Source organism: Gobio gobio (genome assembly GCF_949357685.1).
Source record: "Gobio gobio genome assembly, chromosome: 1".
In the NCBI taxonomy this organism is placed as follows: Eukaryota; Metazoa; Chordata; class Actinopteri; order Cypriniformes; family Gobionidae; genus Gobio; species Gobio gobio.
Window position 1 is genome coordinate 43,088,608 of NC_137097.1, and position 16,167 is coordinate 43,104,774.

At 41.8% G+C, this 16,167-nt stretch overlaps 1 protein-coding gene across 1 annotated transcript; it reads right to left on the reverse strand.

The window, feature by feature from the left end:
* Positions 1–1,155: 1,155 nt before the first annotated feature.
* gngt2a (guanine nucleotide binding protein (G protein), gamma transducing activity polypeptide 2a) lies at positions 1,156–5,304 on the reverse strand. Its single transcript, XM_079812305.1, has 3 exons — positions 5,095–5,304; positions 3,905–3,994; positions 1,156–3,746 (listed from the first exon to the last, which is right to left on the reverse strand). The coding sequence occupies exons 2-3, from the start codon at positions 3,986–3,988 to the stop codon at positions 3,621–3,623; spliced, it is 210 nt and encodes a 69-aa protein (XP_079668431.1). The 5' UTR covers positions 3,989–3,994; positions 5,095–5,304; the 3' UTR covers positions 1,156–3,620.
* Positions 5,305–16,167: the final 10,863 nt, after the last annotated feature.

The window sequence follows — 16,167 nt, forward strand, 5'->3', positions numbered from 1 at the left end:
AGACATAGAATAGAAAATTCCAAAAGCAAATAAAAACGATGTTGAATAAAAATGATAATAGTCAGAAAAACTTCTGGTCCATTTGCAAACACGTAGGGTACAAATAAATGCTGTGGCGTTGTACCCTCACTGGGTCATATTTACACCTAAAGGAACTAACTTAATATGCACAATTTCGGGGTAAACAAGGTAACGTTACACGTTTCCAAATGTCAAAAGGTCCATGTTTGTACCATTTAAAAGGGTTAGTTCACCTAAAAATTAAAATAATGTCATTTATTACTCACCATCATGCTGTTCCACACCCGTGAGACCTCCGTTCATCTTCGGGACACACACAAATTAAGATATTTTTGTTGAAATCCGATGGCTCAGTGAGGCCTGCATAGCCAGCAATGACATTCCCTCTCTCAAGATCCATTAATGTACTAACAACATATTTAAATCAGTTCATGTGAGTAGCCTACAGTGGTTCAATGTTAATATTATGAAGTGTCGAGAATATTTTTGGTGCGCCAAAAAAACTAAATAACTACTTATAGTGATGGCCGATTTCAAAACACCGCTTCATGAAGCTCCGGAGTCTATTGAATCAGCGAGTCGAATCATGATTCGGATCGCGTGTAAAACCGCCAAACTTCTGAAATCACGTGACTTTGGCGCCGAGCCACTGAATCGACACGCTCTGAAGCTTCATGCAGTGTTTTGAAATCGGTTATCACTATATAAGTCGTTTTGGCGCACCAAAAATATTATCGTCGCTTTAAAATATTAATATTGAACCACTGTACTCACATGGACTGATTTAAATATGTTTTCGTACATTAATGGATCTTGAGAGTGTAAATTGCTTTGCACCCTATGGATGGAGGCCTCACTGAGCCTTCGGATTTCAACAAAAATATCTTCATTTGTATTTCCGAAGATGAACGGAGGTCTCACGGGTGTGGAACGGCATAGGGTGAGTAATAAATGACATTATTTTCAATTTTGGGTGAACTAACCCTTTAATCAGCTAACAAAGACGATCACACGTGTGACTGAAAGGTTGACGGGGTGGGTGGAATCAAGACTGCCAAACCATTCAAGTGCATAAAATTCTTGCACCTGAGCTGCTGAGCATTGTTTCCCACTATGGTAAATATTTTTTTTATTCAAGAGACAGGAGCTTTTTAGTAATAATAATATAAATACAAAAATCAATTAGTAAAAAACAAACAAACTTCAGGATGCCTACATTAAGATTTTTTAATTATTATTCCAAGCTAGACAAATGTTTTTATATTTAAGCAAGATCTTACATTTTTAGGATGCCTTACTTCTACTCAAAATACATGCGCATCCATCCTTTCGAATTTAAATGTAGCCCACGCGTGAGCGCCATGGCGACGGTTAGGCTCGATGGCTTTCTCAGTTCAGAGACACTTGACGACTGAAGATCTTCTCCTATAGATAAAAGAAGTTGGGATATAATTCACTGAAGATGAAGAATCACCGAAATTAAGAGGTATGTTTAATTGTCGTTCAAATCACAAAGTTGTTGTTTATATTTTGTCGGACAACCCACCGCGTTATATTTTATATATTTGTCCAACAAAAATACTTGGTAATAAAACTAAAATATTGTTTTCATATTTAATATTATTAATGTTATTAGACCAGAAACGTGGGAGGTTAATTTAACGTTTCCAAAGCAACTATAACTAACATAAGTTATGTCTTAAAAACGCGCCGCTCTTGCAGCTGCAAGTTAGCTAGGAAGCAGACCTCTGATCTCGATTCAACGGTCAAAGACGTCCGTCTATTTGTTAATTGTTCAGTTATGAATGCCTTTCTCTTAATGTTCAACAAATACATAAGTAATAAAAAAGAGACGTCAGTCTCCGCATATTTACATAGAAAAATAATTAAAAACCTGCGCATTCTGTGTGAACTACCCTTATATTAACGAAACTTGAGATACAGATGTAAATTCAGACTTTTCAAACTATAATGTCTAAGTTATGTGTTCGGACACCACTAAATGGCTGTGTCCTCAAATAGTGCCCTATTTAATAGAGTGGTGCATGTATGATGTCCCCATCACACTGGTTCCCTCCAGAAAAACCCAATAGGATTTTCCCATAGGCTTTTGGATTATCGCAAAAAGCAAGCTCTGTGGTCAACAAAAGTTTTATGATACTTACACGTTTTGTCAGTCAAGATAATTGTCACAGATGAACACAACTTTTATGAATTTTGAAGCCTAAATGCAGTCGCCAGAAGTAAAAGGCCAAAGGTAGGCTATAAACTACACCACGGTCCCGCGATTTCAGCGTCACCATCACTAAGCTTCCGACAACTCTTTCAGTTTTTACCTTCGAATAGTTTATAAGAGCAGAATTATGAGCATAATGAGGCTGTAAAAGCGGACTAAGCTTACCTTTTCGGCGTGATGACAATTCATCTCCTCGACAGCCTCTGTAGTCCCATTTAGCCACTTGCAAGCAACCGCCTTTTTCAAGACATGTAACAGCTTCAAAAAATCATGAGTGGGTAATACTGATGTATTTTATGTCGTAGAATAAAGCGTGAAAGTGTCTTGAGCTTGTGTTCACCACAGACCTTATTTCTTATTTCATAAAAAAAAAACATTGACTTCGGTACGAGGCAACCGGAAGTGTTAAAATGCTAACTCGCGTCCGGGTTTTGGCCTTCAAAGTGATGTCATATCTGCACCACTCTATTGAGGGCGATTTCAGACACAGCTTATGTGTAACCCCTCACCCAGGTCCTACTCGTCCCACTCTGTGCGAACCCGGGTCTCTGAAATGGGAGTTGGGCGGTCTAACAAGGAGGCTAAAGGTTGTAACCTGTAGCGTCAGTCACCAGAGCGTCTCTTGAGATCAGAGGAGTGAGGTTTACTCGCACAGTGACTACTAGCTGGCCTCCGTTACATATGTACGGTCAAAGACGTCCATCTATCGCATATTTACATAAATTAAATTATTAACAACCAGGCATTCTGTCTCTGTTTTGGTCCGTTTACACTGAAACGCAACCCCTGAGCTTTCAAACTGAAACGGGGTCTGCAGCGTTTTCAAAAGTCTACGTTTTTGAGGTTCGAAAACGCCGGAGTAGTGTAGACAACAGGCGAAATTGTAGCAAAAGTTATGCGTTTTAAAACGAAAACGCATTAGTGTAAACGGGTCCTCAGTTCCAAAAGTGAAATACTTTATTTATGTGGTAGAAGGAAAAAGTAATTTCATGGGCTGGAATGAACAGAGCATTTTTTGCTTTCTGAATGCAATTTTATTTTTTGTTAAGGGAATGACAGAAGGGAGAGAATAGAATTAAAGCTTATTTTCAAAATTGCCAGTTTATTTACAAAGAGTTTGCTTCAAGAGGGCTGCCATCAATAATAATGCATACAAGAAGAGATGCTCGTCCAAACCAATCCTTTTTGACTCTGTAAGGTCAAGTATTTGTTCAAGTCTTGCAGTCTCTATGGCGTCTAGATGCTAAAGCTAAACACAATGTGCTTACTCCTCATTTAAGTTCAGATAACTGCCTGCTAAACCGCTCTCATTAGCACAAATGAACACATCCTTATAAACTTTTGCTACAAGAAATCACATGGGCTAAGTTATTATGCATCCACCCTTCTCCTTGAAGGGGTTTTTGTCCTCAGGAACTCCTTTTATGAGAGGATCTTCTGCGGCTTGGGCCTCAACCCATTCACAAATCTCCTTTGCGGTTTTAGAGACCTGAGGAAAGAGGGAAAGTATGTCAGTCTGTACCTCTTACTGGGACCTGGAAGCATTATCAAAATATTGAATAAACAAAATGCAAGGGGGCTATGTAAAGAATGAATGACACATATTTCTTTGGGCTGCCAAATAAATCAGAAGGCAGAGGAACTTACAGGCTCTCTAGTGTTCTTAACTTCCTTCTGAAGTTGTTCCAGCTCCATTTTCAGGATTTCCTTATCGGACATATCCCGCGCCATCTTGCCCTGAGCAAAGAAAGTTTCAGTGTTAAATGTTAAATCTGTAACTTTGTTTCCAAATATCTCATATGTTCATAATGTAACTGGAGCATGCATAGCATACATGTGGTTATTAATACCCAAATATTTGTCCTTTAAGGTCAATTTACTGTATAACACATTGGACACATTCCAGTTAAACAGGAATGTCACTGCATTAACCGGTTTAAGTGTCACTGCATGAAGGTTTTATTGTTCAAAACAAGTTATGAAACCAGTTCTGCTCGCGATTATGATTATTTCGATTATTACTAAACTATTAGTTTTGAAAAAAAACCCACACAAAAAAAACAGTTGAGCCGGCGTAGTAAAGTGACTGCTCTTTTGCTGCTTTAAACAGACTGACGGCACTGACCTAAATATTGTAAACTATTTTTCACAAGATAACTGAACAACAGCACCAAACAACTTAAACCTGTCACTAAACAAGTTACACAATATTTGTTGTGCTTTGTCATTGTCAGTGTCATTGTTTGTTTTCAGAGATGTTTTAGACTTGTCTTCCTTCATTAAATCCTGATTAAGGTGTGAACAAAATTGCTAATATAATATCAAATTGTATTACATTAAACAAGTGTATAAAGTGTATAATGTGTATAAAAGTGTATAAAAGATTGGAATTTAATTTCTTCCATAACTACAGCACCATTAATTAACAAGGCATGAATATAATTGATTCTACAACATGTAATTTTGCCTAAAATGACGCTATAATATTGTCAAGACCTTTCCCAGACGAGCATGATAAAGTATTTTTAGTGTTAATGGGCACATTTACTACGGAGAAACATGCCGACCAATATGATCAAGAATTGTGATAACTTTATACGGCTGTGCTATTAGGGTTAGAAGATTTTCCACTGCTGCAATTCACATTGATGGCATGCAGAAGACAGCATAGCATTACATCATTCACAATTCCTCATAACATTTACTCTAGTAACATAGTTACCTTTATCTGTCTGTATTGTTAAATGCATATTGTCATTCATATTACTCGTCGTTAGAGCATAATTAAGTATACATACAGATTTATCACCTTTACAGCATTGTTTTGTTTCACTTACCTATTCGGTCAGTGGGGCAGCCGATGGAGGGAACAGGTTACTCCCTCCACTTTAAGGTACCATGTACAGGGTTTGTGGTCTGGAGATGAACTGGGCGCTTCGGTCTGGTGCCGTCGCCTCTTCAGGATCACCTCCAGATGGTCAGAGGTGGGGGGGGGGGGGGGGTGGAGACTGATCCCCAACAAGCACACTTCCTTCATCCAGATTTCTGATCAGCTTAAGCCATGGGTGTCGAACTCCGGTCCTGGAGGGCCACTGTCCTGCAGAGTTCAGCTCCAACCCTGATAAAACTCACCTGCCTGTAGCTTTCTAGTAACCCTTCAGACCATGATTAGCTTGTTCAGGTGTGTTTGATTAGGGTTGAAGCAAAACTATGCAGGACAGTGGCCCTCCAGGACCGGAGTTCGACACCATCTTGGTAATTAAGGAAGTCAAATCACTTTATTTGTTAGTGCATGTGGGCTGTTCTTACAAGATTAAATTTTATGTAATGTATTGTGCCATGGAAAATTGTGGATTTTGTGCAGAGGATCTATCTGTGCGTTTGATGTTTTTAAGAGCTTTAGCGTGGAGAAATTTTAGGTCAACATGTCACTGACCTTCTCCAGACAAGTGAGTTAGTTTTGGATACGGAGCAGGTGGCCTAGACATGACCAACTGAATGTGTAATCCATCTAATTAAGAAGTCAATCATTCCCAAAACACTTTAAAAAATAAGTGGTTGATTGATATGGGGTTCGCTGATGAGCAATAAAATGCTTATGTACAGCTCTTATACATAATACTTATATACATCTAATTAAATTTACACTGTATTCCTCCAAGAAATTAGAAAAAAAATGTATAACTAACTTTCTGAAATTAAATGTAATATTTATTGTAAAGAATATTTACTTGATAAATTTTTTTCATTAATTAATTTATTCATTATCCACTGACAAAACTGTTCTCAAAATAGACAGTTAATCGGCCTGGCTGATATATCTCATCATCTATAATAATTAATAATAGAGATAACTGGTATGGTGACATAAGTGATCAATAAATACTTAGGTGATCAATGCGTTTTTTCAAGGCAAGAAATACAGTACTGTGACCTCTGATCTCTCTTCACAGAGGCACAGCTGTTGACATGAAGGTCTCCTTGATCCGGTCCCTTGTACCGTAGCACAGTCCACCTGGAGGTGAGTGTAAGCACAACATTTCAAAGAAATTTTGATAAAATCAGAATGTTGTGATATCCATAATGATGGAGAAATGCAAATGTTGACCTACAGTCTGAAGGATCTTATATTTGGTATTTTACCTGTGTGATGTCAACACCAATTAAAGGCCTCGTCTGAGTGATCGGTTATCCTGGAGACAAGCCTCTTGCCTTAAATGCGTCACCTTAGCTAATCCCATCACAGGGTCTTGACTGTCTTAATCCAAGAGATTAGACTCAAAGATGTCACTCTCACTCTTGATTTTCACTATGAAATATAGAGCAAGGTTATTTATATCCTCTTCCTAGTTATTTTTTTTTTATTCTTTGATTGTTTATCAACTGTAATCAACCGTAGAATGCATTTCCTTGCATTTAAAGGGTTAGTTCACCCAAAAATTAAAAAAAAAGTCATTAATCACTTCCCCTCATGTTGTTCCAAACCTATTCTAATATATTCTAATGAAATCTGAGAGATTTCTGTCCCTCCATTGACAGTCCACACAGCTACCACTCTGTCACTTCAAAAAGTTCATTAAGAGTAAAACCAGTTCGTATGGGTCGAGCAGATTAGTACAACTTTTCTGAAGAGACTGGATTGCTTAATATGATGAACAGATTTCCATCCATCCATCCATCTTCTTCCGCTTTATCCAGGGCCGGGTCGCAGGGGCAGCAGTCTAAGCAGAGATGCCCAGACTTCCCTCCCCCTAGACACTTCCTCTAGCTCTTCCGGGGGTACACCGAGGTGTTCCCAGGCCAGCCGGAAGACATAGTCCCTCCAGCGTGTCCTTGGTCTTCCCCGGGGCCTCCTCCCGGTTGGACATGCCCGAAACACCTTCCCGGGAAGGCTTTCAGGAGGCATCCGAAACAGATGCCCGAGCCACCTCAGCTGACCCCTCTCGATGTGGAGGAGCAGCGGCTCTACTCCGAGTTCCTCCCGAGTGACTGAGCTTCTCACCCTATCCCTAAGGGAGCGCCCAGCCACCCTGCGGAGAAAGCTCATTTCGGCCGCCTGTATCCGGGATCTTGTCCTTTCGGTCATGACCCAAAGCTCATGACCATAGGTGAGAGTAGGAACGTAGATTGACCGGTAAATCGAGAGCTTCGCCTTACGGCTTAGCTCTTTCTTCACCACAACAGACCGGTACATCGACCGCATTACTGCAGAAGCTGCACCGATCCGTCTGTCAATCTCCCGTTCCATCCTCCCCTCACTCGTGAACAAGACCCCTAGATACTTAAACTCCTCCACTTGAGGCAGGAACTCTCCACCAACCTGGAGTGGGCAAGCCACCCTTTTCCGACTGAGGACCATGGCCTCGGATTTGGAGGTGCTGATCCTCATCCCAGCCGCTTCACACTCGGCTGCAAACCGTCCCAGTGCATGCTGAAGGTCCTGGTTAGAAGGGGCCAACACGACAATGTCATCCGCAAAGAGCAGAGACGAAACCGCGTGGTCCCCAAACCTGACACCCTCCGGCCCCTGGCTGCGCCTAGAAATTCTGTCCATAAAAATTATGAACAGAACCGGCGACAAAGGGCAGCCCTGCCGGAGTCCAACATGCACCGGGAACAAATCTGACTTACTGCCGGCAATGCGGACCAAACTCCTGCTTTGATCGTACAGGGACCGGACAAACATGCTGCATAGAAATGACCCCCCCACATCTGAATTTCGTGTGGCGCATTCACACGGGATAAGCAAAGTCTGTTATTTTACTCAAATTCACAGACTTACAAACGCAGCTTTTTCTTTGTGGTTTGGCTGTTCATCCACATGCAAATGCAATGTCCGGTCACTGAAACAAACTTTTTTGAAAACTCCTGCCAGGGTGAAGATTTTTAGAAACTCCAGTTGCAGTGTTGTTGTGTAGATGGTGAAACCGGAGATTTTGGGTTGTGATGTTAGAGTGTGCGCTGTTATCTCCTTTTTTGACATCAGATTGTGCGTTGCTATCTCCTTTGTTTACATGAGGCAATCATGTAAATTTTGAAAATGCCTGAGATCATATTTCTGTGCAATGGTTTAGCCAAAACATTGCTGCTAATAACTGTGCTAACAGGGCTTATCACATACAGATACATGCAGTTCTCCCATTATATTGCGGAACAGAGGCGTCAGAATGCAATACTACAAAGGTCACGACTTAATAATGATAACAACAATAGTAATAGTTAGTTTAGTTTATTTATTTATTTAACAGGGACCATGCACAACACAAATGTTGTGCCAGAGTTAGCTAAATAGCTAATTTACATCTGTGGTCCCTGGGCAGGATGATGTTCAATACAATTACAATTACACAATTATAGCATTTAATTACAATCCAAGAGAGAGGGGGGAAAAAAAGGAGTAAATAGACAAATAACAATATCATATCATAATAATCACAAATGTTAAATCACATTAAGAAAAAAAAAAAAAATATATATATATATATATATAAAAAAATTAATGATCACACGATTGATTTTTCTTAAACCATGATTTAAGTTCCGTTTTAAAAGTACCAAATGATGTACACTCTCTAATATGAACAGGCAATGAGTTCCATCTTTCTGCTGCTCTATATGAGAACGCTGATTGTCCAAAGGTAGTTTTCTTAAATTTAACTGAACAATCGCCTCTAACGGATGCCCTGGTTTTCCTAAGGTTGTCTTTACAGAAAGTCATACACTGTTTAAGAGGTGGTGGCGCAAGATCATGAATTAATTTATACATCAAACACATATCTGCAAAGAGTAAAAAACTATCAAACGTCAATAATTTATAATGTCTGATGATAAGACAGTGATGATAACTTTTTTATCTAAAACTTTCACAGTTTGTTTATAGAGTGTATATAATGGCTTCAATGTTGTTACACTTGCTTGAGACCAGCTTGTAGCACAATAAGATAAATGCGGAAAAATCATTGTGTGCATAAAAAGTTTAGCAGCAGTCAGAGGTAATTGATGCCTAATATTCCTAAAAATCACTTGGGGTTACTTGACTGTAACCCTGTTCCCTGATAAAGCGGAACGAGATGCTGCATAAGCTTATGCAAATGGGGATGTCTTTGACATAACCAGCTGTGAAAATAGTGTGAAAACACGTCAATGAAATTGACCCGGAGGTATTTATAGCCTCGGCCGGTGACGTCATAGGCGCACCTGCTGCACGAGGCTATAAATAGATGAGCTTCAGCTGGAGCAAACCAGATCTTCTTTGTTTGAAGACCAGTCCTGAAGCATCATCAGCACGGCCTAGCAATGCAGCATCTCGTTCCGCTTTATCAGGGAACAGGGTTACAGTCAAGTAACCCCAAGTGTTCCCTTTCAAAAGCTACACTCAATGCTGCATAAGCTTATGCAAATGGGAACGAGAATACCCACGCCGCCGTGCTTGATGGTGCCTGGACCCCTTACGGTTGTGTAGGTGTGCACAAGAACGCAGGAAGCCTCAGGCATTAGCCTGTGATGTCGACTCAAGGACATGAGAGCCCAGAGTGGCATTAGCATCCAAGCTATAAAGTCTTAAGAATGTGTGCGGAGAGGACCAACCTGCCGCATCACAAACACTTTGTAAGGGAGCACCTCTTGCTAACGCAGTAGAAGAGGCGACTCCCCTGGTGGAGTGAGCCCTTAATCCTATAGGCGAAGCTTGACCGCGCACCTCATAGGCAAGAGCAGTAGCATCCCTGACCCAATGTGACATTGTTTGATGGTGGCAGAACCTCTGTTACGGCCCCCATGGCAAACAAACAGTTGCTCTGACTTACGCCACTGGCTAGTGCGGTGGACGTAGGCCTGAAGAGCATGGACTGGACACAGTCTATGAAGTTTCTCCTGATCCGGCGTTGTGAACGGCAGAGGGCAGAAGGTTTCAAGAGTGACAGGATGTACAGTCGACAAAGAAACCTTAGGCAGGTAGTCAGGGCGGGGATGCAAAATCACTTCCACCAAACCTGGGGCAAAGTCTAAGCAGGATGGCGATATTGACAGAGCCTGCATGTCCCCAATTCTTTTCAGAGAAGTTATAGCCATAAGAAAAACCATCTTTAGAGTCAGAAGTTCGTCATACGCTGATTCTAGAGGTTCAAAGGGGGTCTCAACCAGACCCTCGAGGGCTAAAACAAAGTCCCATGAAGGGATCTTGGCTCTTAATGGAGGCCACAACTGCCTGGCACAACAAAGTGAGCAGGCAGAAGATGCCTCCCAAGCGGCACCCCATCCACCAGGGCGTGGCAAGCCAAAAGAGCGGCCACATAAACCCTGAGAGTGGAGGGGCAAGCTAATGTTTCAAAGGGGGTCTCAACCAGACCCTCGAAGACTAAAGCTAAGTCCCATGAAGGGATCTTGGTTCTAACAGGTGGCCTCAACCGCCTACCCCACGAATGAAGCGAGCGAGTAGAGGATGTCTCCCGAGCGGCACCCCATCCACCAAGGCGTGGCAAGCCGAAAGAGCGGCCACATGAACCCTGAGAGTGGAGGGGCAGGTGCCTGATGACAACTTTTCTTGCAGAAAATCCAGAACTGAAGTTACCTGGCAGTTGACTGAATCTACATTGTGTCGTACACCACCTTTCAAAGACACCCCATTTATTAGCATAAACTTCAGAGTGGAGGAAGCTCTAGCACTTAGAATGGTCTCAATAACTGCAGGCGAAAGCCCCGTGTCCCTCAGTTGGTGCCCTTCAGGGGCCAAACATGAAGGTTCCACAGGTCGGGCCTGAGACAGAAGGTCCCTCCTCGCCGGAATCGCCCAAGGCGAGCCGTTGAGGAGAGACACTATCTCCGAGAACCAAACCCTGTTCGACCAACGCAGCGCTATCGATAAGAAGCAAGACCCTTGTTGGCGAACCCCGGCTAGAACTCCCAGGAGCAGAGCGACTGGAAGGAGGGCATACAGACACATTTTGGGCCATGTATGAACCATCACATCCAGACCCAGCTGGGCTGGGTGACAGAGAGAAGCAGGGACATTGCGCTGTCTGAGAAGAGGCGAAGAGGTCCACTCCCTGTGGTCAGCTCTGTAAAATCTGATCCAGATCTGCTTGACTACTTCTGGGTGGAGTTTCTACCCCCCCATCTGTAACTCTGTCTGGACAGTAAATCTGCTCCCGCCCTTGAATGTACACTGCTCGAGTGACAGGAACTTGTTCTGAGCCCAGAGAAAAATCTGTCTCGCTATTCTGATAGCGTGAGCACAGACCCCCCTGGTGATTATATACAAGATATTTAGCTGTACTGTCCACCCGCACTAGGACATGACAGCCCCTCAATTGGGGGAGAAAGTATTTCAGGGCCAGAAATACAGCCGTCAACTCGAGGCAGTTGATGTGCCAACTGAGTTGATGACCCTCCCATTCCCGTTGGGCTGGACGACCACTTAAGGCCGCACCCCAGCCCGTCAGGGAAGCGTCCGTCGTTAGCAACTTGCGACGACAAGGTACGCCTAGAGTGGGACCCAAGGCAAAAACCGGGGTCTGAACCACATAGTTAGTGTACGAAGCCACATGGCGCGCCACTTTATTTGCCTGAGGATTGGCCCTAAGTCCTCTGGCTTTGAGCCACAACTGAAACGGTCTTATGTGCAACAACCCCAAAGGGAAACCCGTGGATGCTGATGCCATTAGACCTAACACTCTGGTGCTGATGATCAGTAAGATCTTGGTCTAGCCTGACTTTGCTCAGGGAATACTGAATGGTCTTGATTCAAGCGGGAAACCATTGTGCCCACCTTGTGACCAAAAACCGAACAAACCCTAGATAAGTCGTTCTCTGGGCAGGAGAAAGAACACTTTTCTTGGTGTTGAGTCTCAACCCTAGAGAAACTAGATGAGCCAACACACTGTGTTGAAGCACCATCTCATGTGATTGTGCTAATTTTAGCAATCGCCTTTGTAATTCAAAATTTGAATGCCCCGGAATCCCAATGGAGCCGGTAATACATCCATACATTTTGTTTATGTGCGGTTACAAGGCTAGCCAAATGGAAGACCCGAAATTGGTAAGCTTTTGCCCCCAAGAGCGAACCTCAGGAACTTCCTGTGTTGTGGCAGACTTTTTATGCGAATACATGCGTCCTTCGGATCAATCGTGCCGAATCCAATCACAATGTTGAATATGCGACACAACCGCCTTCACTGTAACATCTTGACCTTGAGTACTTTAACTGCTTCACGGTTTAAGACTCGAAGATCTGAGATTAGACACCCCCCCCACCCTACTGGGGACCAGGAAGTAACTGCTGTCACTTGTGACAGTACGAACGCCAACTCCGCCTTCACGGAAGTGGAGACCACGCCGTTCAAACAAGGAGGATGACAAATAAATTAGTTTACTAATTTTTACTGTGCTTAACACCCATGCAGAAACGCCTGGCAGAAGTTCACACGCTGCCTGAGACTCTGAGAGTGACAATTTTAACACTTCCTGTTGAGGGGATGTTAGACGTTCTATGTCCTGGATGATAGCAGGATTTAAACACTGAACGTCTAACATTTCACTGGAAACCACTGCCCCCCCGAATCACCAGAGGCGGCGGGGATGGAGTAGTTTTGAGGATAACGGGGTGGGGCGAGCAAATGTTTGACACGCCCTGTCCCGTGGGGGCAGACTGGGCACCAGACCACCGGACTTCTTATATTGATGACAGTCCCGAGGTCTGCCCTGAGAGGTTGTTGAGGATGACGAGCCGGTCTCCAGTCTTTACGAGGGAGAGCGCGACTCGCCACACTCTGCTTATTACCCCCCTAAATCTTGAAGGACTGAAGAGAGGTTGTGTGGCTGATAGCCCCTCCCCTTGAGTGCATTGAGGAAGAAACTGAGTGAACACTTCATGTTTCTTCCACTCCTTTAAATCTGGCCACTACAGAGTTAACTGAGTCACCATCGAACCACTCAAATCCTTCAGAAGGTCAGCCTGATATGCTTGCAAGACAGCCATAGTGTGCAGCGCAGCACCAGCCTGTCCCTTTATATTTATTATTCTTATATAAATCATATACAATATATATTCCATATAAAATAATATATTATATATATATATATTCCATATAAAATAATATACAATATATAATTCATATATATAAGCTTTGCCCATGACAGCCGACGTTTATTTTCTACATGGCTTTATGGGGAGGTATGTCTCTTTAATGAAAATGCAGACCCAGGCGAGAGATAGCTCGTGAGCGTTTCCCACCTGGGGTATTCTCACATATCCACGCGATTTCGCACCCATGATAGTCGAAAATGTCGACGTCAAGGGTACAAAAACACGTGAAGTAAATGTTTTTTTTTTTTTTTTTATAGACAGAAACCTCAAGCTCACTGCGTTCGGGGATCTCTCATTCACGGTACCAGACAAACTGCCCTGGCCACCGCGCGAACAACCACCTCGATAAATTCCTCGTATGGATTCACTATCATGTGAGGAACGATCGCAGGCCGGCTGCTCGAGGTCCCAGAGATTCATCATCATTCCCCGCGCGAGCCGGAGAAACACCGGAGCGCGCTTCGGGATCACGCGGGGAAACATGCATTTGTTGAGCGAGCAAGCGAAAGGGACGGACCCGTCTCTTGCTCGTCAACAAACCCATTCGAGAGCTCCGAAAACTGGTGCGGACTGAAAGTAGCCCAGACGAGCATAAAGCATTCTAACTGTAAAGGCTTGCAATGCTCGCACTCGTCTGACTCAATGCAGCGAACCGCATGCTCTTCCCCAAACACACACAGCAATACACGTGTGCATCCAGTTCTGTTATTTGAAAGAGAACATGGATATACAGCGTTTACTCTGCTGACTCGTTTCCAACTGATCAGATTTAACTAGAACTCTTTCCACTTATGTTTCTTTGTAACAGAGATGAGAGAGAGAAATCTGCACACTGCCATGTTGAAAACTAACTCCTAACAAAGATCTCGAGTTGAGTCTTGAAAGAGAGAGAGAATTTTTTTTTTTTTTTTTCAGAGACTTTGTAACACACCATAACACAGAGTTGGTCTTCAAACAAAAAGACCTGGTTTGCTCCAGCTGAAGCTCATCTATTTATAGCCTCGTGCAGCAGGTGCGCCTATGACGTCACCGGCGAGGCTATAAATACCTCCGGGTCAATTTCATTGACGTGTTTTCACACTATTTTCACAGCTGGTTATGTCAAAAACATCCCCATTTGCATAAGCTTATGCAGCATTGAGTGTAGCTTTTGAAAGGGAACATTAAGCTTGCTCTAACACATCTAGAAACCTTTTGTATATGTTTCTTAAAATTTAAGTTTGAATCTATAATCATACCCAGGTATTTAAAATGCTTAACAATATTTATTGCTTTACCTTTAATTAAAATATCTGGCTGATGCTTATCATTTCTTTTAATAGAGAAATATATTCCCACAGTTTTACTCACATTAAGAGTGAGACATGAATGATTTAACCAATCTGAAATTTTGTTCAGTGCTGCAGTCAGTTTGATAGCAGCTTGTTCTTTTGTTTTAGCATAAGTATAAATTACTGTATCATCTGCGTACATCTGGAACTGAACCTCTGGACACACATAAATCATTAATGTATAAACTAAATAAAATTGGCCCAAGAATAGATCCCTGTGGGACTCCAATAGTGCAATCAAGAAAGGAAGAGCATATACCATTAATTCTTGTACATTGTTTCCTTAAATTTAGATATGATTCCATCCATGTTATTTCATTAATAGAAAAAATAAACTTTGACAATTTAGATAAAAGTACATTATGGTTAACAGTGTCAAAAGCCTTCTTAAAATCAAGGAAGACAGCACCAACAACACCTCCTCTGTCAAGACTAGATTTAATTTGTTCAACAAAATAACAGTTTGCTGTCTCTGTAGAATGACGTGCCCTAAATCCAAACTGCATTGGATTTAATGGAAAATTACCAAGATTTAAATACTCTATTAACTGACTACAAATTACCTTTTCGGTTACTTTGGAAACCACTGGAAGAATACTAATAGGTCTGTAATTGGTTACATTAGTAGGATCACCATTCTTAAAAATTGGTGTTATTACTGCTGACTTCCAAGCATTCGGAAAATAACATTGTGTTATTGACAAATTAACCAGATGAGTAATGGGTGTACTAAAAACATTTGCATACTTTTTGAAAAACGTAGAATCACAATCAAAAACATCTTTAGCCATAGAACTCTTAAGCTGGCCCAAAATTTGTATTATATTAGACTCAGATACTTCAGAAATACTAAAAACAGGAAAGTTATAATTCAATGGCAGAATATCCCGATTTCTTGCACTAAACCCTTGTGCTAAATCTTGAACTGAATCTATGAAAAAAATATTGAACACACTAACAATTTGATGCTTATCTTGAATTAAATTCCCCTGAACTTGTAATTCAATATCTTTATTTCCTTTGTTGGTATTTTTCTTTTGTATTTTATTAATATTCGCCCAGACTTGTCTACTATTCCCCTTAGCATCATTTATAAGTTTGATGAAGAATTTCGCTTTTGCTTTTCTCAATTCATTTACAACTTTATTACGTAAACACTGAAAAGTTCTTCTGTCATGAGTAGGGGTGTAACGATTCATCTACTACATCGATGTATCGATTTATTTTCCTATGATCTAACTACATCGATCTGTGCTCGGCAAGTTGGCCTTCCGGACGACATATCGATCTAACATCGTTTTAAAAGGTAATCAATCGATTGTATCGATCATAGGAAATAACGCATTGGATTTAAGCACATCAGACTTTATATGGATGTTTTTTCTTAGCACTTTTAATGATAAAGGCGTTAAACGTTACTCTATTCAGTCTGCCTATCTGTGACATCATCGCAACGCACCAGCAGCAGCGCTCATTGAAATGAATGGGATTGTGTC